The following is a 26,126-nucleotide window of genomic DNA, read 5'->3' as shown; positions in this document are numbered from 1 at the left end:
TGTGCCAAGTTTCTCTCTGTCTGTCTGTCTGTATGTATGTCAGTCCACACGCATCTCTCTGTCTGCTTTTATCTCTGTCTAGAGTTAGGCTCAGGGTTAGGGTTAAATCAGTTAAAACCAAGTCAAGTGTACGTTAGCTGAGAGGACCATTAGACATGGCAGCTGAATAAAACATTAAAGAGCTAAAAGTGCCATTACTGGATGCGATTTAGTTTTAAACATTGGAAAATGACCTAGAAATCAACAGATTGTGGAAAAAAAACAAAAAAAACAACCACGTTGATGTAATGACGAAAACACCTGCGCTCTGTGTTGTCCAGACATCCACTGGAGTTAGCATGCAAACCAGCTAGCATCAGGCTTGCTCTCTTGTAATACCACGTTGCACCATGAGTACGGCTGTATAATATACAATGCAAGTCAATGGAGGAATGCCATGAGGCTGCGTTTAAGACAACTCGAGTTGTAACAGAACTCCACATAGCTTCTTTCAAAACTGTTAATTACAAAATTCTCCACCTTCCTCTGTGCCACAGGGCCACCCCATGACCTCCAGGCCTTGGAAGTGCGGAAGACGTCCCTGGTGTTGCTGTGGAAACCTCCAGTGTACCAAGGCCGTGATGAGGTTAACGGGTACTATGTTGACATCAAGGAGGCTGAGGCAGATTTCGAGGCTTGGAGAGGGGTCAATGAGAAGGCCTGCCCCAACAGATATCTGAAGGTTGCCATCATATTTCCCAAACCATATCAAAGCGGAAAAAAAAAAAAATATATATATATATATATATATATATATATGTTTGATAAAGATTGTAAGGAACTACTGCCACAATATGTATACCTGATGATCTATGCAGGTCAGCAACCTGAAGGAGGGAGAGACCTATGTGTTCCGTGTTCGTGCTCAGAACAAAGCTGGAGTGAGCAAGCCCTCCGAGCCTACAGAACCAGTCCTGGCTGTCACTAAACCAGGTAGGAGACCGAGCGCATGTATACCAGAATGGTAGCTCACGCGCTCATCTTGCCTTCCTGCTTTCTCTGTCTCTCTCACATGCTCACATTTTACTAATTGTTTTACCTTTTCTCCTTCTTTCACCTCAGGCACAAAGGACATGGTGGTTGATGTGGATGACGATGGTGTGATTTCACTCATCTTTGAGTGTGATTCACTCACACAGGACTCCCAGTTCATTTGGTCCAAGAACTATGAGGAGATGACTGACACTTCACGCATGACCATTGAAACCAAAGGTGGCAAGTAAGTTGATCATAATGTAGTGTACACACATGCATACTGTGTGTGGACATAGAAGAGAAGTAAGGGAATGAAAAGGATGTAGCTGGCCCGTCGATAAACATACTGTATGTGTGTGTCTGTGTGTGTGTGTGTGTAAAATCAAGGTTAACCAAATTGTTGTGATTGTCACAGGTCAAGAGCCATCTTCAACAACCCAGATGTGGAGGACATCGGCATTTACTCCTGTCTGGTGTCACACACAGATGGATCATCTGGCAGCTACACACTTACTGAAGAGGGTTAGTGTGTGTGTGTGTGTGTGTGTGTGTGTTGGTGTTTGTGTGAGATTAAGAAGAAGAGAGTGGAAAAGAGAGAGGGGGAAAGAGGTGGATACTTTATGAATCCAGCTGGTGAATTAACATGTACTTTTTTTCCCCTCACAGGGCTGAAGGAACTGCTGAAAATCAGCCACGACCACAAATTCCCCAGTGAGTGCATTATTAGGGCTGTTGGCCTCCGTAAACAACATGCATGTTCGAGTGTGTAAGTCATATGCAATAACACTACTGTGTGAGGGGTGGCTGGTGATGTTTTTTTTCTCTGGTCCTGGCTAGTTATTCCACTGAAGACAGAGCTGGCTGTGGAACTGCAGGAGAAAGGCAAAGTGCGCTTCTGGCTGCAGGCTGAGAAGATAACAGCTAATGGAAAAGTAGAATATGTTTTCAACGACAACGTTGTCTCCCAGGGAGAGGTGAGTGTTATGCTCTTTCCTTGTCTCTCTTTCTCTGTCTCTCTCTTTCTCTCTCTTTCTCTCTCTCTCCCTTTCTCTGTCTGTCTCTGTCTCTCTCTCACACACACACACACACACACACACACACACACACACACACAAACACATGGGCACATCTGTTCACACAGTAAAAAATGTACAATATTTGTACATGGCTTACTGACTGATAATATAAAGCACGACTTTTAAAAAAAAGAATGTTAAAAACACTGAGGCATGTTGTTTTTGTCCAACTCCAGAAATACAAGATGAACTTTGACAAGAACACTGGTGTGATTGAGATGGTTATGGAGTCCCTGGGTGACCAGGATGAGGGGACATACACCTTCCAGCTCCAAGACGGAAAAGCCAAGAACCAGTCTAGCCTGGTGCTAATCGGAGATGGTGAGCAAACAAACGCACACACACACACACACACATACATACACACACACACACACACACACACACACACATGCACTCTCTCTCTCTCTCTCTCTCACACACACACACACACACACACCTATGCTATATTATCTTATAGAAACATTTCTCTTTTCACAGTCTTCCAAAAGTTGAAAAAGGAGTCAGAATTCCAAAGAAAAGAATGGATCAGAAAACAAGGTAAATACTATCTTAGTTAAAGGCTTTAAGGATCCTTGCATTTTGTGGTCATTGGCATAGTGTATCTGTGGGTAACTTCAGCAAAGCTCTAAAATCCTGCAGGTCCTCACTTTGTGGAGTACATGAGCTACGAGGTCACCCCAGAGTGCATTGTAAGACTGAAGTGCAAGGTACGTCAATGAGTGTGTATGTTTGAGAGTGAGAGAGAGAAAGAGAGAGAGAGAGAGAGAGAGAGAGAGAGTGTGTGTGTGTGTGTGTGCATTTTCACATGTGTTTAAGGAAAACTCAATGGCATATTTTTTTTGGTTTAGGTTGGAAACATGAAGAAGGAATCTGTTGCTTTATGGTATAAAGATGGACGTGAGGTCCAGGCAAATGAGAAGCTGGACTTCAGTGAGGGATGGCTCCACCTGGAGATTGCACAGGTAAAGACACACACACACACACACGCACAGTGATATTATACAGTATATTGCACAGGTGTACGATGAAATTCAGTGCAATAACATCCTTGTACACCAGACAATCATCTTTGAGTCCAACTGAAGTTCATCGATGTCAAATCTTTGGTCAGCTGGTTGAACAGATATCCTCTGCTGTAAAATAAACATGTTCCTTCCTTTCGGTGATTAAAAGGTTATTAGGCCATCATGACGCCATTGGATGGAGGAGGTCTATTTGCTGTGTGATTGTGTGTTTTAAAGACAGTCTTAACCCTTCGGTTGTGCTCATTCCCTTTCACCATCTCAACACAAACTAACGTGAGAGCTGACTCAAATGATCCCAACCCCCTCTGCCTGGCTCCTCTCAGATACAAGTTTGAACACAACTGAAGGGTTAATAACTCTAACATAAGGCTGGCTAACATAGCAAATATTAATTAGCAACTCCACAAAATTCTTTTGTTATTGGGCAATTCCATGGGAAATTATCTTTTTTGTAACATCCATAACGCCAATAAATTGTGATGGTATGGTATGATGTGAATGATTACATGACATTTGAGCATTTGCTATTTTTGGCTGAAGAATGTACATGAGAAAAAATGCACAAAAAATGAATGTTATCATTCACATCATACAAATGCCAAGGCATTTCACTGGCGTTATGGATGTGAATTCCGTGGAATTGCCCTATTCTCTTCCTTAACAATGTAACTTAACAATATAGCTATCCCGTTATTACAAAAAATAGGCTTAACATATATTAAGTTTTCTCAGTACAGAATACTGCCTAATGGCTTAATCCCTGAATATTGCTGACATTGTTATTACTTAACTGTTATTTTTTATATATTACACTCATTCACAATCCTTATCATGAAGGATTGTGCTTTCCATTAATATGTTGAACAGCGTAAGGATGCATGCAAGTGTGTTTTAGATTAAACATTTTAACATGTGCACGTGCCAATATCTTCATGTGTCTGATTACAGCGAACTGGTGATGCTACTGGTGATGACACCGTCTGGAAGAAACTCAAAGTCTGGACCTCTAATCTCTAATCAGTTTGGTTCATGTGGCCTGTAACTTTGCTTGCGAATATACATTTCCATCTATCTGTCTACCTGTCTGTCTGTCTAACTATCAGTCTATCTATCTATCTATCTGTCTATCAATCTAACAGTATTGCATCCTATGGTCTTTTTTGTCATTGTTATCCCCTAATGTACCATCCATTTTTGTGAGTTGTTTACAACCTACGTCTCTTTATTTCTGTGAAGTACTGTACGTGTTGTCATCGGGGAGCTTCTGTTTCTTTTTTTGTTGTTGTTTTTTTTTGCTTTTTTGCTCTCATCGTCAGATCCATGTCCTGCAGCATCTTTAGCAGGGGAGAAAAGCCCAGCTTTTCAGAACAGTGTTACGTTCCATCCTTTTGTTTTTAGAATAGTGCATCTGAGGTGGACTTTTTTCAGTTTCAGGTTCTGTCTTTTATGTCAGCGTCTGAGCATGTTGTCTGCATTTCTATCAGATCTCTAAGAAGGATGCTGGAGTGTATGAGGTGATTGTGAAGGATGATCGGGGAAAGGACACTTCCACACTCAACCTTACAGATCAAGGTAATGTACCATCTCATCCACACATCCACAAAATAACCAGCACATACACATACACACTCGTCTTCAGCATACATAATCTGTGTCTCCTTGTTTCCTGTCATTAGGGTTCAAAGACCTGATGAACGAAGTGTTTAGGGTGATTGGTAAGCCACGATTTCTTCTGTAATATTCTCTTTAATTTGCCATTCAATATTTTTATTTATCCTAAGAATCAGTACAGAAACCTGACATTGTGTGTGGGTGTGTGTGTGGGTGTGTGTGTGTTTGTGTGTGTGTGTGTGTTTGTTTGTGTGTGTGTGTGTGTGTGTGTGTGGGTGTGTGCGTGTGTTTATGTTTGCAGCAAACTCATCTACCCCACTGAAGATCCAGAGCACTGAGGAAGGCATCAGACTGTACACCTTTGTCAACTACTATAATGATGAGCTTCACGTCACCTGGCATTACAAGTATGGGTCTTTTATAAGTATACGTACTCTAAATTTCCACTCCAGACTGCCTGTGAGCGAATAAATGTTGTGCATGTGTGTGTGTGTGTGCGCTCCAACTTTTTTAACACAGTCTCTGTCTCTCTGTCCAGGGATGCACCCATCTCCTTCAGTGACCGCATTAAGAGTGGTGTGGTGGGAGAGCAGCTGTGGCTGCAGATCACAGAGCCGACAGAGAAGGACAAGGGCAAGTACGCCATCGAGTTCTTCGATGGAAAAGGAGGCCTGCAGAGGACCGTAGAGTTGTCTGGACAAGGTGTGTGATCACGTATTACATGTGCGAGAACTTGGTTTAGCTGGATTTCATCAGCTCTGAGGAAGTGGTGTTATTAACTGGGCTTTTCGTTCGGTCTTTTCAGCATTCGACGATGCCTATGCGGAGTTCCAGAGGCTTAAGTAAGTCCTGATGATAATGAACATTGTACTTTTACTTTTAGTACGGGTCTATCAGTCCACCCAGGATTTTGTGGCCTTGCATGCACAAATCCATGCAAATTGTTTTGCCATTTTCTATTATTTCTCATATTCTCTGCAAAAAAATCTTGGAGAACTGTTCTTAAGAGAGTTTGCTTGCCTTTAAACATTGTTTGGCAAACATTCAAATATATATATATTTTGGTAGAATAATGAGGTGGAAAATTCTAACTTTCTGTTTCAACTGTATATGTTTGGTCTGTTTCCCTCCTTTTCTCTCTTCTACCTTTTGCTGTGTAGAGCGGCAGCCATTGCAGAAAGAAGTGAGTGTTGATGACTTTCAGTCACTTTTGAATGTGTACAATTGATTGTTGATCCATGTAATGATCTCTTTCCTCTGTCTCTGCAGATCGCGCTCGCGTTGCAGGTGGTCTACCAGATGTGGTCACCATTCAGGAGGGCAAGGTCAGTGTGTGTGTTTGTTTGAAAAAGAGATGGTGAGACTTCAAACTTTTGTTTGTTTACTGTATTTCTGTCGCTCTTTCCCTTTCTGTATGTCCTTTCTATTCACACAGGCCCTCAACTTGACCTGCAATATCTCAGGTGACCCAGTTCCAGAGGTCACCTGGTTGAAGAACGAGAGAGAGATGGTGTCTGACGACCACTACATCCTCAAGTTTGAGTCGGGCAAGTTTGCCAGTTTTACGATCTCTCAGGTGAACACAGCGGATTCCGGCAAGTACAGCATCCTGGTGAAGAACAAGTACGGCACAGAGAGCGGTGAATTCACTGTAAGTGTGTTCATCCCTGACGAGGCAAACCCCCCCGTCGTCAAAAGAAAGTAAAATAGCAGGATTCCGATGAATAAGTAAATATGTATAAAAGCGACAGACATGGAGAGTTGAGATACGTACATATAGGCTGCTTATTAGTGCCAGGTATTAGGCTGTGGCACTAATGTATTTTACCCTCTTTCAGAGTATTTATAGTGCAATGTAGAAGGGAAGAGACGGGTGCTAATAGTCGTTTGGGGTTTCACAGGGTAGGCCCAAAGATTTGCAGCCGGAACTGAATACTGACATGAATAATGTTGGTCAAATGTGTCAATAAAATGTTAGCATAATACTCATTTACAGTCATAGTATGTAAAATGTCAAAACTATTTTTGCTAATAATGTTTTAACTAACTGGTTATTATCCAAAATGGCACAACAGTTATATATCAACTGGGCTAAATGGGTTGGGATGGAATAGTTTGATAGCTGAAGTTAGACGAGTCCCTGATATGTTTTGACTGTGTGTCCTGTTTTGGTGAATGCCTATTGTTGCTTGTAAGAGGGTTTTGGAGCACTGTGCTGTGCATGCGCGAGTGTTTGAGGATATGAAGCCATATGTTCAAAATGTGAGGGGAATGTCACCTCCATACGTCTGACCGGAGGAATCATGGTGTCCTGTTAAAGTCAAGAATCTCTTTTAAATGTTTTGTTCAGTTGAATATAAATGTTTCATGTGTTTCAATGTGTGTCCCATGTCATTCACAGTCACTGCACTATAATTGTTGCATCACTTCCCTCCACTGCATAGAGATACATAGTTGCATCACTTTATCTCTCACTGCATAGACTATGATGTCACCTTCTAAATCACTGCATTTACTGAAGAAGTCACTCTGTTTCAGTGCATAGAGGTAATGGCATAATGTGCTTTATCACTGCACAGAACTCTATGACATACTCTACTATGTCACAATAAAGACTATGACATCACTTTGTCTGTCACCTCTTTCTAATAAATGGAGCACGTATTCCCTCACCTTTTCTCTGTGTGATTTCAATGTGTCCCGTTCTTGTTCTATGGCACCTTCCTTTCTCTCTCTCTGTGTGTGTGGTTGTGTGTTCAAGTATCTCCCTCTTTGTCCCACCTCACCACAGCCTGCCAGTCATCCTTTTCTTCTATTTTTGCCTCCTATCCTCCTCACTCACCTTTTCAAATCCTGGTCCTTCATATGATGATGCTGTCTGCTCACCTGTACCTGGGATATGAATCCACTTTTCAGCTCACACTGAAAGATAGTTTCAATACATTAAAATAAATGTAAATATTCCAAATAGACATCACACCAGTGGAACCAAAACAGCTTTAAACCTATTACATTTTCCATTGTTATTTAGATAACATCACGTCCCTCATTTATTCTGGTTTATTGGACAAATTTGAATCGTAGATCTCTGTACTCTCAATATTCAGAGACAGACACACTTGAGAATTTTCTTAATTATTAAGACTTAATACAACCAAGGTACATACATGGTACAATTGAAAGGTGGCATATTCTGAAGTTTTTCATATAAATGTAGTAATGTTTATATGACTATAAACATCACCATATAAATATGATATAATATTTATATGAACATTCATATAGTTATTCATAGCAGTATCCATGTAATAAAGATCATATTTAAGATTGTTCACTATCAAATTTTGTGTAGTGCTACATAGTTTGAATGCATACACTCATTCATTGAGTCCACTCAAGTCCAGCTTGAGTTTCAGTGATTAATATCCCAATCATGATTAATACGATCACAGATTTTCACTCACTAATCCCAGGTCTGACCACATTGCTCCTGGTAAGACACAGCACCCCAGCACTCTCTGTGTGTATGTCAGTTTGTTCATGCAGAATGCATATGTCTATCTGTATGCCTGTGTGTGAGAAAATGTGACTAGAGATGACTACATTGCCAGGCCATGTGTGTTTGTCCATTGAAAGAAATCACTGACCGGAAAATATAGGCTCACAGTCTAAGGGAATTTTGATTGTATTAGTATAAACAAGAACAAAGAGTTTGCACGGTACAGACTGAGACACTGACCCAGAGACCAGTCCTTACAGGGAAAGAAAAGAGAAGGCAAGTAAGAGGCAAAACCAAAGAGTATATTTTGAGAAATGTGTATATGGTGTACACTATATCTTCACTCACTTATCTATAGCTTATTGTCTGATTTAGGAATGTACAACCCTGTTTTTCCATATGACTGTATACACACAAGCACACACTTATCTGAAATGTGAAATTGACGGACTTCAGGTGAGTGTGTGCTTGTGTGTTGGAGTGTGTGTATGTAAATCTCTCCTACTTTTCCTTGCCAGCTGAAAGTGACAGAGAGCCTGGGTGATCTGGGCTTGACCACTTATCTGACCGACGCTCAAGGCAATGTGATAGTTGGACAGCCACCACCAGGGACACCCAAGGCAGCAACCCCTAAACCCCCCAAGACCCCTACACCTAAAACACCCACACCTCCCACCCCAACCCCACCCACACCAGCAAAGACCCCAGTCCCGGCCACCCCGGAAGTCCCTGACACCACCTCCACACCACCAACCCCGACCGCTACACCCACACCTGGTGATGGACCCAAGGAGAAGAAGACAGTGAAGAAGAAGGTGACAAAGAGAAAAGGTAAGCCCCAGGACAGATGCCCAATACAGGATGTGCTTGTCAAACTTATTTAGCTCATTTTTGCAGACAGCTTTCCAAAACGCTATATCTCCATTTTCAAAAACATTAAAAAGTCATGTCATTTAATTGTGTATTTCAGGTTATATCCATAAAATTGCAGTTATGTTGTTTTGATCAAATAAAGATAAATCAAACAACAATACCCAACTACAGTTCTACTGAAATTGCTTTGAAAACAATATATAATAATAATAATAATATAATAATAACAATATGGTTGACAAAAATTCATTTAAATAGAGGATATAGCGTTTTGGAACCTAACTCTTCAAATAACAAACTGTCTATTTGCCATGAGGAGGGACATAGCATGTTTATAAGTGGAAGATTTTCATGCAGATCAAATATTGATGTTGTCTCTTGATGGTGTCATGGAAAAATGTCTCTGTTCTGCAGACTCTGTCGTTCTAAAAACCTCTGGTGGAAGTGCTGAGAGCACACCAGCAACTACACCTGCTGCCACCCCTCAGCCACCGGAGGACTAGACAGCGGATCTACAGCAGGGGCAAAATAGACTTGTGATGGAGAATCATATGGGAAGGAGAAAGTGACAAAGCAGAAAAGAGAATGTGGTTTCTTACTGAATGGCAGAAATAGATATTGGTAAAGGGCAATGCAACAGCTAGGCTATTGGGCAAAGAGGTTGCCACTCAAAATACATTTCTCACTTCAGTATGCATAGATTTTTACACAAGTATATGAGTTTTAGTACAACCTGAGGTGACGTTTATATTATGTCTATTATTGTATAGCCTATCATACTTGGTTGCGGTGAAATAGCCATATAGATTTCTGAATAAACAAACCTATGAGTTATTTTGGAATATGAGGCTTGTCTCAAATAAACAGCAAGCAGAGGGCACATATTTTGTATTGTTTATTTTCTCCTTATAAGGCTACTGTACTATGTAGAGATTTCATCATTGACTAGCTTAATTGAAACATAACAAAATAGCAATAACAAAACAGCTAGATATATGTAAAAGTAGGCCTGCATGTCTGTCATGTGCAAAGCGCAGCAGTAGGCCTTAATCCGCCACATAGGCATATTATGCGAAGAAAAAAAAAACACTAGGAAAAGTCTTCAATGCACGACACATATCTGGGAACCTAGAAAAAGGTCTGCAGTGCGACAATATCTAGGGCACATCTCGACAGAAACTAGGTCAGGTACAGATTTCGATTACTTCTTTTGCACTTTGTTAACTCACACTGTCGTGCGTCAGTTTATCACTGTATTAGGCTACATTTTCAGTCAAATGGAAATGTGTGGGCCTATTTTGTTTTCATTAACATGCGTGTAAAGCTATTTTATATAGCTCTACATCAAAATAATTATAAATAAAAAAATTATCTGTTCCTTATCGGCATGTAAACTTGTTTAGCTACACATTTTTAGTTTAGTTTTGCATTTTATTTGAAGCTCTAGACAACAGAGCGCTCCAAGTCACGTGGACGTCTTTTCAGGGAAGTCACATGTCGCTCTTACAGCGCTTTGAGGATAGGGAGGTAAAGGGTCATCCGTTAGCGTGTTACCGGCAGGTGTCGAGCTTGTTTATCCCACCAGCAGAGAAAGGTATTTACGCTCTTCGCTATAGCCGTGGAAGAAGAAGGGACCGCTGTCGGAAATATGAAAGAGCGATTTCGATGAAAGAACTGTCTGCTCCGGTTTATAGCGGTAAGAACGCTTCACGTTGTTGGCGAATGGTTATTTGTTTCTTTCCAATTCTTTACAAACTGATGTTGTTGTTCACTGGGTATGGCAGACCGCCTGGTGTAGGCTACGAATGGTGTAGCCTAGAAATGTGTAGCCAAGATACGTTAGGCCGCTGTGAAGTTATCTCTTATCAATAGAAAGTTTTAACTTAATGTTAACTTATGGACCTTGCCTATATGATGGGATTCTGTGTGCTCACGCATAGGACCAGGGGCTATCGGGTTTATGTCTCGGTTTATGACAGGAGCGGTCAGAAGAATAGTCTACTAGACTATATACATTTCAAACTAAAAAAATTCAGCCCGTTATCTTCAGTTTATAGCCCTATACCGTATTGCGGCTCATACGTGCGCTCGCGCGCGCCGGTGAGTGTAATCACCATGACGCGTGACTCGGGCTTTGCTATGCATGAATCCGGTCATGGGATTCTCCCGGAGGATTCCACTGGTCGGTAACCGAACGCGCGATCATGACATACAGTCGGTGACCCGCGAGATACGTGCAAACTTGCTTTGCTTGGTAATCTCATTCAAGGCTTAAAGGTTCCATAATATTGGGGAACGGGAAAGGATGAAAGCAAAATCAAAGCTCTCAGTTCACCTGTCTACCCCCTTATATTTCACTATGGTTCACTGTGAAATAGCCTAGATATCAGTAGGGCCTAGCGTAACATTTCTCTGAGATACAACTAATTTCAGGTACCTTCGGGTAATCTCCAGATAATGTGTTCTGTAATCTAACAAATATAAAACCAAACTGAAATTTAACACGAACGATATGATGGATGTTTGTTCAGACATGAACGTGGAAGACTGATAACATGAGTTTGCATAGAGATGGGGAGTGAAAGAATCTGTGGCCTCTGTGGAACTGAAAGTGTCACAGCAACATGTGGTCCAAACAGGATGTGGCAAATGTGATGTCTGACAGCACATCACCCGTCTGGGTTTTTTCCACTTCACATAGGAGCTGAACTGGACGGTCACCCAGAACATCTGCCCTGATTGGTTACTCAGTGCACTGTCAGAAGGCATCTTTATGTATGCAGTGGAAGTGCTCTCTCTCTCTCTCTCTCAAATAAAATCAAATCACCTCTCTCTGTGTAGCAAGTTAGGAGATTGTAATTGAATCCAGAGGCGAATGACCAAATAGAAGTTGTTACCATAAGAACAAGCTTGAGGTCATTTTTATGACAAAGGAAGAGGGTTGACTCCTGAAAATAGCTCCCCCGGATGCACTTTGTCTGGGGCAGCACTTCCCTGTGCCTCCTGCCTGGTCCTCTGCCAAGTGGTCCTCCCTTACAAAGACAGTGAATACCATAAAGCGTCTTAGCCATCTGTGCTGTAATGGCCATGATTGGCAGAGAAGCTGGTAGCACTCAAACATAGGCCTATAGTATGTAGTCCAGGTCAACACAACATCACATTTAAAGCGAGCACTCAGACTTTTTTGTGTTTAGACTGTAAAGCAGACAGCATACTGTATATTTCCCACCTCTAGAGATGTATTTGCTCTGTGCAGCTTAATGTGAAAACATATTATAGTCCACAGTAGTTCACATACATTATCATTTAAATGGTCTTGGTCGTCACTTGTCACATCTCTGTTTTTGTATTTTCTTCAAAAGAAAATTAGTCACAAAAGTCTTACATAATGGTCTGTTTACCTGACCTAGCGCTTATATCCACAAAACCTATAGGTTTCATACAAGAGAAACAGTGTAGCCTAAAATACTATAATAATAGGTACTTCCATGGCAGATACAAGTGAATCTAGGTGGACTCAACAGATATTAGCCAGTAAAGAAAAAAAAAAAAAACACAATGAGAGCATGCTTAGCCATCAGAGTGTGAAGGTTGCTGGGTTGGTTATATAAGGGGCTTAAGCCCCTTCTTGAGGCTTTTTTCCACTGGGGTGACCTGGGGGTGGACTTAGGGCAGGAGAATGCCGGAGCATGGCACGACCAGAGTGGGGCAAGCAGCGTGGAGGGGAGGAGGAGGGCAATGGAGGGAAAGAGAGGGGCAAGAAGCAAGGTGGGGGGTATCACCCCGAGACACACACTGGGACAGAAGACAGCAGGACAGACGGGCAGACAAACTGAGAGGGGCGATGAGAAAGACCCAGACCCAGAATAAAGAGTGAAAGTCAGGCGGAGGACTCAGACAGGGATTTGTAGGGCTCAGGGGGTGGTGGGGGGATTGACATGGATGGAGGTGGATGCATCCAGGATCACTGCACTTCAAAACCAACATGGACTCTGGTGAGCATGTTACATCTTTGTCAGGGCGTGCATGTGTTTATGGTTTCATTTACTGCACGTGTGTGTGTGTGTGTGTGGTGAGAGTTGTCGGAAAGTCCTCTGCTTGCTTTCACATTTTGATTTACAGAAAAGCAGCCCGCAGAACTTCAGGATGTGATCGTAGATAAACAAGACTGGTTGTGAGTCCTTTTAGAGAAGGAGTCATTGAGTTAGTCATATCACATACTGCAGCTGTTCTTGTCCAAACAAAGAACAAAGTCCTTAGGAGTGGAGAAGTAGCAGAAAATGTTGAGACATTGCTCTGGTTAGGCACTAAGGAGCTTAAAGCTTTTGTTTGTGGTGGAGCACAGCTGATTTTACAGACCAGACGTGCTGTTCTTTTACTTATTCCTATTGTCTGGCTGTTGGAACTTCATGTTTGGTGTCTGGCAAGACCACATGCTGATAGAATATGCTTGGTGCACATATATTTGCTATCTCATGTGTGTGTGTGTGTGTGTGGGGGGGGGGGGCATACTAATTTTGTTGATACACATACAAATAAGTGTACTTGAAGAAAACATTTTCATAGTATCAGCCTTACTCATCAACATAAGATATCATGACAGTGCATTATGAAGATATTAACCATAGATCAGCCACACTCAGAGCAAGTTACAGTGTGTGTCCACCCCTGATCTTCCACTGTGTACTGAATTTCAATCCAGTGTATAAACACAGATGAATATACTCACTGTGCAGGTCAGGACCAGTGTGAATCTCTCAGCTCCTGTGCTGTGTAATCTCATGTGTGATAATCCTGTTTACCAAGTGTTACTGTCTGTGAGTAAGTCCATGGACGGTGTATTGTCAACACTGTAACTTGCTGGAACAGCATGAGAATTTCTTCACTGCTTATTTGAAGTAAATCTCTGATAGTCGTGTACATGTACACACATACTTACACATGTACAAACAGCCACATGCTTATTATGCTTGTAGCATAATAATAAACTGCTGACATTAGTAGTGTTCGCTTACTCAGTCTGAGTCAATGTTCTTATTGTACCTTTGATATGTTTCTGTATGCTTAACATCTCCTCTGTTTAGAAACCATCTTGTATATACTATACAGATGTATATATGTACTATACCTCAACAGTTAAATTTGTGGACCTTTATGGTGCAAGTAGTATGATAAGCTTTCCTTCTTAGAAAGACCTGTGTGTTTGATGTAATGTTCTTAGGGCTTACAATCTAGGATTTAGGTTTTTTTGGTGTGTTTGTGTGTGTTTTTTTAATCTAAACTTTTCCAAGGTTTCTCTTCCATTTTGTTATTTTGGAAAATAATGTCGATGTTTTAGGAGGAATCATGGAGGTCCATGCATTGCCAAAACATACATGTTTTTTAATTGTGAGGATAGGTGAATAATTTGATGCACTGAACTCTTATTTCTCATCTTGTGCCCATGTGTATGTGGAATGCTAAGTGTGTTTGTTTCTTTGCATGTTGTTTGGTAGGCAGACACCATGAATTACGTGGGTCAATTGGCTGGGCAGGTACTGGTCACTGTCAAAGAGCTGTACAAGGGTATAAATCAAGCCACGCTGTCCGGCTGCATAGATGTGGTGGTGGTCCGTCAGCCCGATGGATCCTTTCAGTGCTCCCCCTTCCACGTCCGATTCGGCAAGCTGGGGGTCCTCCGATCACGAGAGAAAGTGGTATGTGAACTGATTGTGAAACATGAGAAAGGTTTTAAATTTGGGACTATCTTGGCTTCTCGCTCTTGTCACTGATATGATTAGGTTATTATTTCTAAGACTTCTTAAAACAAATACTCATTACCTCTTTTATGAATAATCTTCCCAATTATATGACCATTTTATGTAATAGCACTGTTTTATATCCCTGTATTCTTTCAAGCACAGCTGGACTCGACTGATTGCTTCACTTAGCAACAATGAAATTGGGGGGGTGGTGGTAAGAAGCAGAGACAGTTAACAACACTGAAAGGAGCTTTTATGGGCAAAGGACATTTTATGGGTTGGACTTACTGGAGAGTAGAGAGTGAATAAATATTAATAAATATATAAGTAAATAAGAAACATTTCCAGCATATTGACCACCTGAAGAGCTGGTCCATACTATTACTATTGAGTGCTTGTTAGTAAAATGGTGTTTGATGTGTCCTGTACATGGTGTCTTTTACTGTTAATATATCTGTCACTCTATTAAGTCCCACATGCGTCTGCTGCTTGACTGTGAATATTACAGGTGGACATAGAGGTCAATGGAGAGCCAGTAGACCTGCATATGAAACTTGGTGACAGTGGCGAGGCCTTCTTTGTGCAGGAGGCAGAACAGCACAATGTGAGTGCCAAAGTAAAGATACTTACAGTTACTGAACTTCTGTTATCCCTTTGAACCACTTTACGTACTATGTCAGCTCAAGTGATTTATGATACCTTCATTAATCATGTAATATACTATGAATACATCAGAGTCTTATGTTACTAACATTATCTTCAGATTTTACATGATATGATTTAGTAATCTTTGACATTATAGACAAATTCAAAACGTGTCATGTTCTACAATTCATAGAATCCTAGTCACAGTTATCCAGATCTCTTTTACGATTTTAAAATTGGGTGGCATTGCACACATAAAGATAATCTCAACAGATAATCTTCTCTTTGATCGGAAACACGTACATGACATTTTGTGCGTCTGCTGCCTCTGCTGCTTACGTTTTTGAAGAGGCGCCCTGAGCACCTCAAAAGGAAAGTTTTTAGTAGAAAGTTGTATTTTGTTTCCAAAACCTTTGTCCAGTCAACGTGTACTATCTTAAATTGCGTGTTATTACCGGCAAGATTATGACAGTTGAGTCAGTAGTTGCCAAACAATGACTACAAAACCCATAGTGAACTGTTACACTTACCAAGAACCACAGTGAACTGTTCTTCTTTCAACAGTCGTCTTCAACAGAAAAATACAGCATGATGCCCCTCACTTTACAAACTACAAACCACCCCCCTGTCTGATCACACCCTTATTGTGATAGCAATAGCAATAGGATTAGCAGGCTAATAAACTGTTACTGAGGCTCTAATTTGTGTCCTGTACAGGAAACCATTCCTGCCCATCTGGTCACCTCACCCATCCCAACAGAGGACCCGGGGTTCTGGGGCCGTGACTCACGTGTTATGGGTTCCTGTGTGGAAGGAGGGCCAACAGAGGAGCTGACTGGCAGCTCAGGGGTGAAGAAGAGGAGGAAGAGGAGGAAGAAGCATAAAGGAGACCTGCGAAAGGAAGAGACTACTGTAAGCACCAACAGTGAAGCGGAGATGGACAAAGACAAGAGCTCTGAGGATGACAACCACATATACACTGGCCGGTAAATACGCACGCACGCATGCACATGGGCACGCAATATTCATGTATCCATTAGTCAAGGAACATGCATGAGTGCACATAGTAGATCTAACGTAGATCTAACTCAGTAATACTGAAGATTCAAGCACATACACAACACCAACATGCTTACACTTCTACTAAAACAGTCAAGCACATAAACAACACAAACATGCTTACACTTCTATACCTACTAAAACAGTCAATTAACAAATTGACCTGCCCCATGCCCTTGTGTATCCTGTTTGTGTTACAATCACAGTTTTCTGAGCCTGTTTGCCATGTGTCAATGCATTTTGATGTCTGTCCTATTCCTAGACCCCTATCACTGTGTGCAGTGAAGGACTCGGCCATAGAACACAGGCACCCTGCATTAGTCTCTCAGGACAATTACCCTTTATCAGACGGCGACTGGAGGCCCTCCAACTGGTGGGTGACCTCCTGCCTCAGTGCTTTTAGAACTTGTGAATTATTTTTGGTGACATACTGACACATTTACATTAGATTAGATTAGATTCATCTTTATTGTCATTGTGCAGAGTACAAGTACAAAGACAACGCAATGCAGTTTGCGTCTAGCCAGAAGTGCTAAAAAGCAGAAAAGTGCAATGTGATATACAGTATAGACAGGTGGTGCATAGACAGGACAATATATATAGTGCAGTGTAGACAGTAGTATACAGTTGGTTTACAGAAGGTGGTTTACAGTAAGAAGACACATTGCATCCACATTATGATAATGTACATACACTTGTGGGCCTATATAACAACTGAGCTGCAAAGTAAATGCAGGTTCTTGTACATCCCAAGGCCACTAGTGATATTAAAAGCAAGACTACAGTAATTTCCTGTGTATTAGCTGCTTTGTGTATAAGCCGCAGGACAGTGTTTTGTGCAAGTTAAAAGAAACAAAACCATATTGATACCATATTAAGTGCCCCCGTGTATTAACCTCATAGCTGAAGAAATGATGCAAAATCAATGTATAAGCCGCAGCTAATAGTTGGGAAATTACGGTAGTAGTGCTTCTCCTGGTGTGTGTGATTGATGTCTGTCCTGTCCTTCCCTGCAGCAGGAGTCAGTCCCAGCCCAGCAGTCCTAAGAGTGACTCTGAGCTGATGGTCAGATCTCCAGAGAGCATGCACGGGACAGAGGCTCATATGCAGTGGACATGGGGCGAGTTTCCAGAGTCCACCAGGGTAAGTTCAACAGGGAAGCTAAAAGAAAATCATACAGCAGAAAAACATACAGTTACATTTATTCTAAAACTATTTAACAAAAATACTCTAGGGCAATTCCACGGAAAATTTACTTTTTGTCACATCCATAACGCCAGTGAAATGCCTTGGCATTTGTATGACGTGCATGATAACATTCATTTTTTGTGCATTTTTTCTCATGTACATTCTTCAGCCAAAAATAGCAAATGCTCAAATGTCATGTAATCATTCACATCATACCATACCATCACATTTTATTGCCGTTATGGATGTTACAAAAAACGTAATTTTCCATGGAATTGCCCTCTACTGCAGATTAGAATACCTCTTCTTCCATCAGAGGGCAAAATGAGTTTAGCAATATTAATGGGTCATTCATTGTCAAATCCGACAGAATCAAGGAAACCACATTGTTTCAGATTTTGTTTGTCTTTATAATGTTTAGGCCCCAAAAACTATAAAATGTAAAATTCTTAAAACTTAATCAAAGGTGAGCCGCAGAGAGAGGTCCGAGTCACTGAAGACGGTCACAATCACCCCCTCAGAGACTACACACTTCCGCGTCATTCTGAGCTCCAGCGCCATGGCCACCTCCACAGCCGATCCTGTCCGTCCCATTGTCAAACCGGAACCACGTAGCCTGAAATTAGACGCGCCTCCACTGAAGCCAGATGTGACTTGTGCAAAACCAGAGGCCCCTGGCCCAAAGGCCCGCTGCTCAAGACGGCCATCCAACCCCATGGGTATCCATGGTCACGGGTCAACAGTGCCCCCAGCTGCTGCCCGTTTGCTGGGGGACATGACAGAGGGTCTCCCGAACGTCAAACCCAGTGATAAAGCAGACGTCTTCTGCGAGAGGAAAGGTACAGTGTGTCTAATTATCATACAGATTAGACACATTTAAAGTTGTATTTACACACAAACACATGTATAAGCATGTATAAGTATGATTCTCTGTCTTGATGTTCTTTCATGACAAAGTTGTAAGGAAACGGAGTCAGCATCAAGGTCCAGATGACATTTACCTGGATGACATCACTGCTCTGGAGCCAGACGTGATGGCACGCTACTTTCCCAAAAAGTAGGCCTATGAACGATCTGAGTTTGGTTTCAAAAATCAAAAAAGGTGTTTTTTTCTTCTGAGTCTGCACTGTGTGTGTGTGTGTTTTTTTTTGTCAGTGAGTGGGACTCTGCTGCTCAGCACTGGGTGGAAGTCGGCCAGCGCTCAGGCTCCCAGTCCCCTCAGTCAGTGGGCAGTGCAGCAGCAGACAGCGGGACAGATTGCCTCTCGGACTCTGCCTGTGACCTGCCCCACGTCTCCCTGTCTCTTTGTGGAGGCCTTGGTGATGATGCCCAGATTAACAAAGGTAGACACCCACAGAAGTCACCCAATCAGGACCATAGAGAAAATACACGTTTGAACATACTAGGTGTATGGGTCTATGAGTATTGCTGAATGAAAACTGTAGCTGCAATTTTGCCATCTTGACTTATTACTCTTTCATTAATAGAGAAGTTCATGGAGCACATTATCACCTATCATGAGTTTTCTGAAAACCCAGCCATCATTGACAACCCCAACCTAGTGGTGCGAATAGGCAACAGGTGAGGTGTATGTCGACAGTGCATGTAGTATTGACCTCCAGATTCACCAAAACAATAAGCAATAACAATAAGATGCAAGTGTATTAGGACAGATGCCTATATCCCTTTTGTACAGCACTCTATTTTGGCATTATTAAGATTCAATCCACACTTCTGACACATCTTTACCATCTATCTGTTTTTCTGTCAAACTCAGGTATTACAACTGGACCCTAGCAGCTCCCATGGTACTCAGCTTGCAGGCTTTCCAGAAGAGCTTACCTAAGGTAAGTCTGCCCTGGACTGGCACTGTTTGATTGATGTGCAGCATATATCAGACAAATAACACTGTATGAAATATGGACTTATTAAGTGTCTCAGTTAGCTATATGGCTGTTTGTAAGTACATGTGTTTGTGTGTATTAGGCCACAGAGGATGCGTGGGTGAAAGAGAGAATGCCTAAGAAGTCTGGTCGCTGGTGGTTCTGGAGGAAGAGTTTCAAGCAGGTCAGACTTGAATACAGCTGAATGGTGTTGAAAAGTATTCAGAATCACCCCAAACTAACATGCTAACTGCCATTATGCACTCATGTTCTTCTCTATTTCTTCAGTCAGAATCTAAGTCTGAGACGTCTGAGAGGCCCAGCAGAGGAGACCCAGTCCTCTCAAAAGACAGCCCCATCCCACAGTGAGTCTTTTTTTGGTCTAAAAGAATAAAACAATGCACTCTGGTGGTGACAAGCTTTATGGATTAAGTGCCTTTGTGATGGCTATGTAACTTAAATAATCTCCAACTTTAAATCAATATTCCTCTCATGTTATGGTTTGTGCTGACAGTTCCACAAAACTGAAAATACAGAAGTGCCTGTAGTGCTTGTGCTTGTATTGTTTTTCCTGAGTGGCTACCATAAATGTGTGCTTGTATTGTTTTTCCTGAGTGGCTACCATAAATTGACCTACTTTAGTTTTTATGTTGCGATCAGAGATGTGGAACCCTGCACATTTTCCATGGTTCTCCCAATGTATTGGCTCTAAAGTAGGTTTACACACTTTTCATGTGCAACAGACAAAAGGTTGCCGACATTTCCAGTGAAGAGGAGACAGAACTCAGCCCACCGACCATTACTGACCGGGCGCCCTCAGAAGGCCACAACAACACACACTCCTACAAGAAGTCGCTTCGCCTGTCCTCTGACCAAATAGTAAGACAAGACTGTGTTGCTCTCTGTAGAGGTTCGTCAGTCTTCTTCCTGGTTTCATAAGCCTGACCTCTTGGCTCTTTGCATGTCTCAGGCCAGCCTGAGGTTAAGAGAGGGTCCCAATGACGTGATGTTCAGCATCACCACACAGTACCAGGGCACATGCCGATGTGAGGGCACCATCTACCTGTGGAACTGGGACGACAAGATTGTCATTTCTGACATCGATGGAACCATCACCAAGTAAATAAATCTATAGCCCTGCTATTAGAGAAAGTAAAACAGTCCTATTCTGTGCTACAAGAACTAACTTTAGTGTGCAACAGCTATTGCTAAATCTCAGAACTCACTTTTCATGATCCCCAAACCATGCTCTATTTATCCTCCCCTTTGTCCTGTAGGTCAGATGTGTTTGGGCAGATTCTTCCTCAGCTGGGCAAAGACTGGACTCATCAGGGTATCGCAAAGCTCTACCACACCATACACCAGTAAGGCTGCCCACCATCATCCACACACACCAACCTTTTACATGACACCAGTCCACCACCACCAGGCCCTCTGGAGATCCCATGGATAGAGAACAACTGCACCCAAAAGGATAACTATTTTGAAACCATAGCCATGTTGAAAGTCTGCATGACCCATTTTAGGTGTCTATGATGCAGTATGTGTACATCACCAAAATATATCTTCCAGAACTATCCAGACTGATGGCTTCCACATCCCATGCAGAATATGTGTTTTTGTTTTCTGTTCCAGGAATGGCTATAAATTCCTGTACTGTTCGGCACGGGCCATTGGCATGGCAGGCATGACCAGGGGTTACCTGCACTGGGTCAACGACCGAGGCACCATCCTGCCACGGGGGCCTCTCATGCTTTCACCCAGCAGCCTGTTCTCAGCATTTCACAGGTCTTTGTGAAGACACACAGTTATGCCACATAAATACTGCATGCTATACGTCTACATGCGTACCAGTATCCCACTCTGATGATTTGACATGCTTTCTTACTTAGGGAAGTGATTGAGAAAAAGCCTGAGAAGTTCAAGATCGAATGCCTCACAGATATCAAAAACCTTTTTCCTCCCAACACACAGCCTTTTTATGCGGCTTTTGGAAACAGAGCTAATGTGAGTCTCGCCAATCTGTTCTTCCCTCAATCACTCACTGACTCACTCAGTCAAACACACACACACACACACACACACACACACACACACACACACACTACAGGGTGTCAGTACAGTCAATACAGTGTGTTGTTAGTGTTTTGATTCCAAGCCAGTGCAGGATGCCATTGTAAGTTGCTCTGGATAAAAGTTTTTGATAATTATCTACATTAATGGCAACAGTTCCTATGTTCATAAACAGACATCTACATAAAAGTGTTTCATCATACCATTTCTTTTTACTTATGAGTTGCCTAGTTTCGTGTGGTCTTCTTTTTAAATGGGAACAAATGTGTGGTCTTAAAGCATTTAACTAAATCTGTAGTGTTTAGCACTAATCACAGTTTGACAATGAGAGGCAGTATTCCTCTTCAGTTCAACTGCCTCTTTTGTTTTTGTTTGTCTCAGGATGTGTTCGCCTATAAACATGTCACGGTGCCTATATGCCGCATTTTCACCGTAAACCCTAAAGGAGAACTCATACAAGAGCAGAGCAAAAGCAATAAAACATCGTAAGTAGGAAGTCACTGGACACAAGCCAGTAAGCTCAGTCTGTTCACCTAATGCAGATGCATGCCCATGGTTCTCAAATAGCTGTCTGATTTGGGGTGATGTCTATTTCTCTGCCTATAACTCCACACATTTTGTTCTCTTGTAGGTACAGCAGACTCAGTGAACTTGTGGATCATGTGTTTCCCCTGTTAAGCAAAGAGCAGACCTCAGCCTTCTCTAATCCAGAATACAGCTCATTCTGTTTCTGGAGACAACCAATAGCGGCAATCTGTCTAGAAGAGTTGCTCTAACCAAACATGGCATTAAACCCAAATGTGACTGACTGCCCAGACTGGGCCTGAACTGACCTGCTAACTATAGCAGAAAAAGGGCACTTTCAATAAGCTTATTTAAATATTTTAAAATTAAAAGTGCATGTAAATAATTATTTTCAACTTGTAAAAATATAAGAGATTTAAACCACATTGGATTGTGTTAGTACACCTACAGGGACACTTTGTAGGCAAATTCTGTAACTGCTACCGCTGTTTATTTGTTTGCATGCCTTAGGAGACAACAAATTCCAAATCATTTAGTAAATACTACTGAAGTATTGGGTGAATAAAAAAGTCTTCTGTCAGAAACTGGCAGAGGAGTAGAAGCTGCTGCTTGGCGCCTTACTGTTGGAAGCGATGCTCAGGGCACAGACACACACAGAGAAATGAACCAACCCTGTGACAACTGTATGTGTTGTGTAATTCTACATACTGTATGGCTTTTCAAATGGACTTGGTTGAAGGCATTTCATTGTGCTGTTGAAGAGTTGCACTGTGGTCGTATTTATTGCATTGAAGGTTGACCGCCTCTCCTAGACACAAACTCCCCTCTGGCCTGCTATGAGAGCTTTGGTTATGAGTGCACAAATCTGCACAAATCTATTACTCAGTTTTTATTTTCAGCAGTCATTTCATGTATGGAAAATTTTATAATATAATAATATAATATAATATCTTGATGATAAAGATGAAGACATTTTCCCTAGAGCTGATGAACTCTAAGCTGAATTAAGACTTGGCACATATTACTTTTAGTGTTATTAGATGTATAGCCTACTGTCATTCAAGTAGGCCTATGTTTTTTCTATACGAAAATAAACAAAGGTTAGGTTAAAGTTTTTTTTATGTTCAGGCTAGACCATGATCTAGACCTTGCTATTGTTTACTTAGATCCTCTTTTACTTGAGTTCTTCTGAATGCCTTTCTCCTCAACAGAACATGCCTGTTTTGTCTGAATGTATGACTTGTATGTTGTTTCCATTGTCTGTACAGTAAAAGGCAACATTTCACTAGATTTGCTTTCCACTCCTTACTTTTGCACCATTTAAAACTGAGTTTAAAGTTTGAAGTCAGTCCAAAGTAGCCTGGGCTATTCGAAGTGTCCGTTTATTGCACATCATTTTTTACGTCATTTTGAAGAGTCACTGCATACTTGTGACTTGGCGTGTTGTTGCAAAATCCGCGGAGTTCACTTTATTGTTGAGATGTTAGGTTTTTACCCTTGTAACCTAGCCTGGCGAGCCAGACCAATTTGCTGCCGCTAGGGGCGCGTCTAGATTTCTAGGCTACTTGTAACCTACACTGATCCAACTCTGCCAAAGCCCTGCTTCTATCCTCACTGGTAGCTTACAGTACAGTGGCGTGTGGGAGGGGGAGTGGCTAGCGGCGAAAGCCAATGTGCTTCTTTTACCGATATATTTAACGATATCTTTTGCATTTCTTACTCAAACAACGTCACATTTGGCACTGCACTTACTCATGCCCATAGCAAGACACCTGCCAAGGTTGAAATCAGTCTGACAAATGGTCAGCGAGATATGCGTGCCACAGACAGACAGACACACAGACGCTTCTTGCTTTATAGATAGATATCAACACAAAATTGGCAAAGGGGTGATTATTTAACCTGACTACCAGATGCATTGCTTCGTATTTGCTCCGCATATCTGCGAGTGGAAATCTGAAGAGATCAGGATGGTCTCACGAGGCTATAGTGCTTGTTAACACCTAGGCCTAATAGTCAGGGGGGCAATTCTGAAAAAAGGGCTTCCGTTAAGACTTGTGGACATGATGGGTTGCTGACAACCTTTTTTTTTTTTTTTAGAAGGGACCCAGGTAAAGTTCTAGGGTGGTTGTCAAGTTGAACATCTTTTTGTGACTTTAACAAGCAGTTTCAGGCCATTTTTCAGGTTTCCTGCTCAACATGAATATCTCAACAACCATGACCATTTACATAAACATGGTATCAAATGAAAGCTAACACTGATGGGCTTTCTGCACTTCATATTGTGCTTATTAGAGGCTGAGGCATTTTGTTTATGTCCTGATGACCTAGCTAGTCTACCATTTAGTCTGTGCATCGGGGCAGCTTAGACCTGCTTAGAACTCCCTAGCGCACTCTACGGACCAGTGGCATCTTTAGTAGCATTTTTCATTATTATTTTTCCCCAGCAATTAGTACAAATAAGCATCGGTAAATATAACAATTAATCAAGATAGATTTGGCCAAAAGTGGGCCCCCTTTGCGGCCCGGAGCGACCGCCCCCCCCCCTCCCCCCCGCTTATGGGTTGTCAGCTTGTACACAGGGATGTCCGACAAAGTTGCAATATCAGTTTTGGCCCCCTGACCGATCTGGGCCTAACAAACGCACATTGATTTTAAGGATTCCATCCAAGTTATCGTTTATGACGCTTTTGATGACAAGCATCTGACAACGTTCGGGATGTTGGAACGACGCAGGGTTATTTCGTTTAGTTTGTTTTAGACCTTTAGTTGATTTGGACAGGTTATTGAGAGGGGTGTCTTACTAGCTCATAGCCTTTGTGGTGTCTATGGATCAGAAAATCGGTATTCAGCCATGTCCTCCAACTGAACTGCTACTTGCAGCACAAGCGTTCGTTGATAATGTAGTCAGAGAATCCGTAATTTTATTTACATCAGGACCATTTACATCGGGAAGCAAAGGTTCCATACTGAGAAAAGATGTGACTGCTGTCGACTGTGGGAGGACCTCACCTGCGTCTCCTGGCCCCAGAATCTCGTGGGCAGCTGGGCTGAACGATGGGTCAGAGCGAAGTTGGAACCAGTCTTCGCCTGGGAGCGCAGATTCATTCCCATTCGCTGTACATCCTAGATGCGAAGACCTTATTCGCGAGGACAAAAGGATGTTTTCAGGGGTCTACAAAACCCCTGAACGGTCTGCCGACCGATCAGCCCGACAGCCGTCTCCTCTGTCTGCAGACTTGGAGCGATCCAGCCTAGCTTCGTCATCTGTTTCTGAGGAGATTAAGTCTATCGTGAACCAAAAAAAAAAAGTAGCTCCAGTGTCGGAAACATCAACTTCAGAAACGATGAAGGTTAACGAGCCGAGAAAGTCCTTGAGGAGGCGACTCCAGACAGGACCTACCAAGATCGCGCCCTCTGTCTGGGGCATCTGTTCTCGGGTAGGCCTATAGACTAAGTAGGCCTGTCATAAACTATCAGAACTTTCTTAATTAGGCCTACTCCCTTACCAATTGTTATATAAGTAGACATAAATAATATTTTTAATATCTGTATAACTTGCGTTGTTGCGCGTCTTATTTTGTTGTTTTTGCCCTTTTTCTTAGGAGGGCACCCGGGAAGATGGATGCTGCATGCTTTCCTAACTTCTCCCAGTGTCAGCGTTGCGTTCAATGCATCATCACACATTTTCTTGTATTTTTGTTGCAAAAGTGTCATGCCAATATTAATAATACACTAACGACAAACAATAAAACTTTTCTTTTCTCTGTGCAATACTTATTTTCTTGTTTATTCTATGATTTACCTTTTAAAGGTGTGCAAACTGGACCTACTACGTAATTCCGAGGATGACATCATTATTGATAAATGTGATAGGCCTACTGAAATAGAAGCATAAAAGTAATGCTTTA

General features: G+C 41.9%; 2 protein-coding genes across 5 annotated transcripts in view; both read left to right on the top strand.

The window, feature by feature from the left end:
• Positions 1-9,998, top strand: part of myom1b (myomesin 1b) — a 30,111-nt gene extending 20,113 nt beyond the window's left edge. For both annotated transcript variants that reach the window (XM_076290455.1, XM_076290456.1), the window contains 20 exons: positions 537-721; positions 858-972; positions 1,102-1,258; positions 1,430-1,536; positions 1,681-1,725; positions 1,852-1,988; positions 2,267-2,411; positions 2,571-2,630; positions 2,733-2,800; positions 2,942-3,055; positions 4,603-4,690; positions 4,795-4,833; positions 5,031-5,136; positions 5,268-5,431; positions 5,535-5,571; positions 5,890-5,912; positions 5,999-6,054; positions 6,165-6,380; positions 8,747-9,059; positions 9,516-9,998. In XM_076290455.1, coding sequence (XP_076146570.1) covers positions 537-721; positions 858-972; positions 1,102-1,258; positions 1,430-1,536; positions 1,681-1,725; positions 1,852-1,988; positions 2,267-2,411; positions 2,571-2,630; positions 2,733-2,800; positions 2,942-3,055; positions 4,603-4,690; positions 4,795-4,833; positions 5,031-5,136; positions 5,268-5,431; positions 5,535-5,571; positions 5,890-5,912; positions 5,999-6,054; positions 6,165-6,380; positions 8,747-9,059; positions 9,516-9,604 — 2,264 coding nt within the window. In that variant the 3' untranslated portion in view covers positions 9,605-9,998. The remainder of the gene's footprint in view (positions 1-536; positions 722-857; positions 973-1,101; positions 1,259-1,429; positions 1,537-1,680; positions 1,726-1,851; positions 1,989-2,266; positions 2,412-2,570; positions 2,631-2,732; positions 2,801-2,941; positions 3,056-4,602; positions 4,691-4,794; positions 4,834-5,030; positions 5,137-5,267; positions 5,432-5,534; positions 5,572-5,889; positions 5,913-5,998; positions 6,055-6,164; positions 6,381-8,746; positions 9,060-9,515) is intronic.
• A 614-nt stretch (positions 9,999-10,612) lies between these two features.
• Positions 10,613-23,503, top strand: LOC143131067 (phosphatidate phosphatase LPIN2-like). 3 transcript variants are annotated; one of them, XM_076290453.1, is made up of 20 exons: positions 10,613-10,797; positions 14,601-14,797; positions 15,351-15,446; positions 16,205-16,473; positions 16,809-16,919; positions 17,566-17,689; positions 18,201-18,573; positions 18,692-18,791; positions 18,890-19,077; positions 19,222-19,315; positions 19,512-19,581; positions 19,721-19,801; positions 19,906-19,982; positions 20,361-20,496; positions 20,588-20,736; positions 20,895-20,981; positions 21,253-21,405; positions 21,510-21,624; positions 22,072-22,175; positions 22,322-23,503. In XM_076290453.1, exons 1-20 carry the CDS (start codon positions 10,767-10,769, stop codon positions 22,464-22,466), a joined length of 2,700 nt encoding a protein of 899 aa, XP_076146568.1. In that variant the 5' UTR covers positions 10,613-10,766; the 3' UTR covers positions 22,467-23,503. The 3 variants fall into 3 exon arrangements, with proteins under 3 accessions (XP_076146568.1, XP_076146567.1, XP_076146569.1); XM_076290452.1 differs by having other exon boundaries at positions 10,614-10,797; positions 17,563-17,689; XM_076290454.1 differs by having other exon boundaries at positions 10,614-10,797; positions 14,597-14,797; positions 17,563-17,689.
• The last annotated feature ends 2,623 nt before the right edge of the window (positions 23,504-26,126 follow it).

This window comes from Alosa pseudoharengus, unplaced genomic scaffold, assembly GCF_046254945.1.
Source record: "Alosa pseudoharengus isolate Yale_2024_CS ecotype anadromous, Long Island Sound unplaced genomic scaffold, YU_APseudo_1.1 YU_APseudo_1.1_scf_18, whole genome shotgun sequence".
Taxonomy (NCBI): domain Eukaryota; kingdom Metazoa; phylum Chordata; class Actinopteri; order Clupeiformes; family Clupeidae; genus Alosa; species Alosa pseudoharengus.
This window is presented reverse-complemented; position numbering and strand designations above follow the sequence as displayed.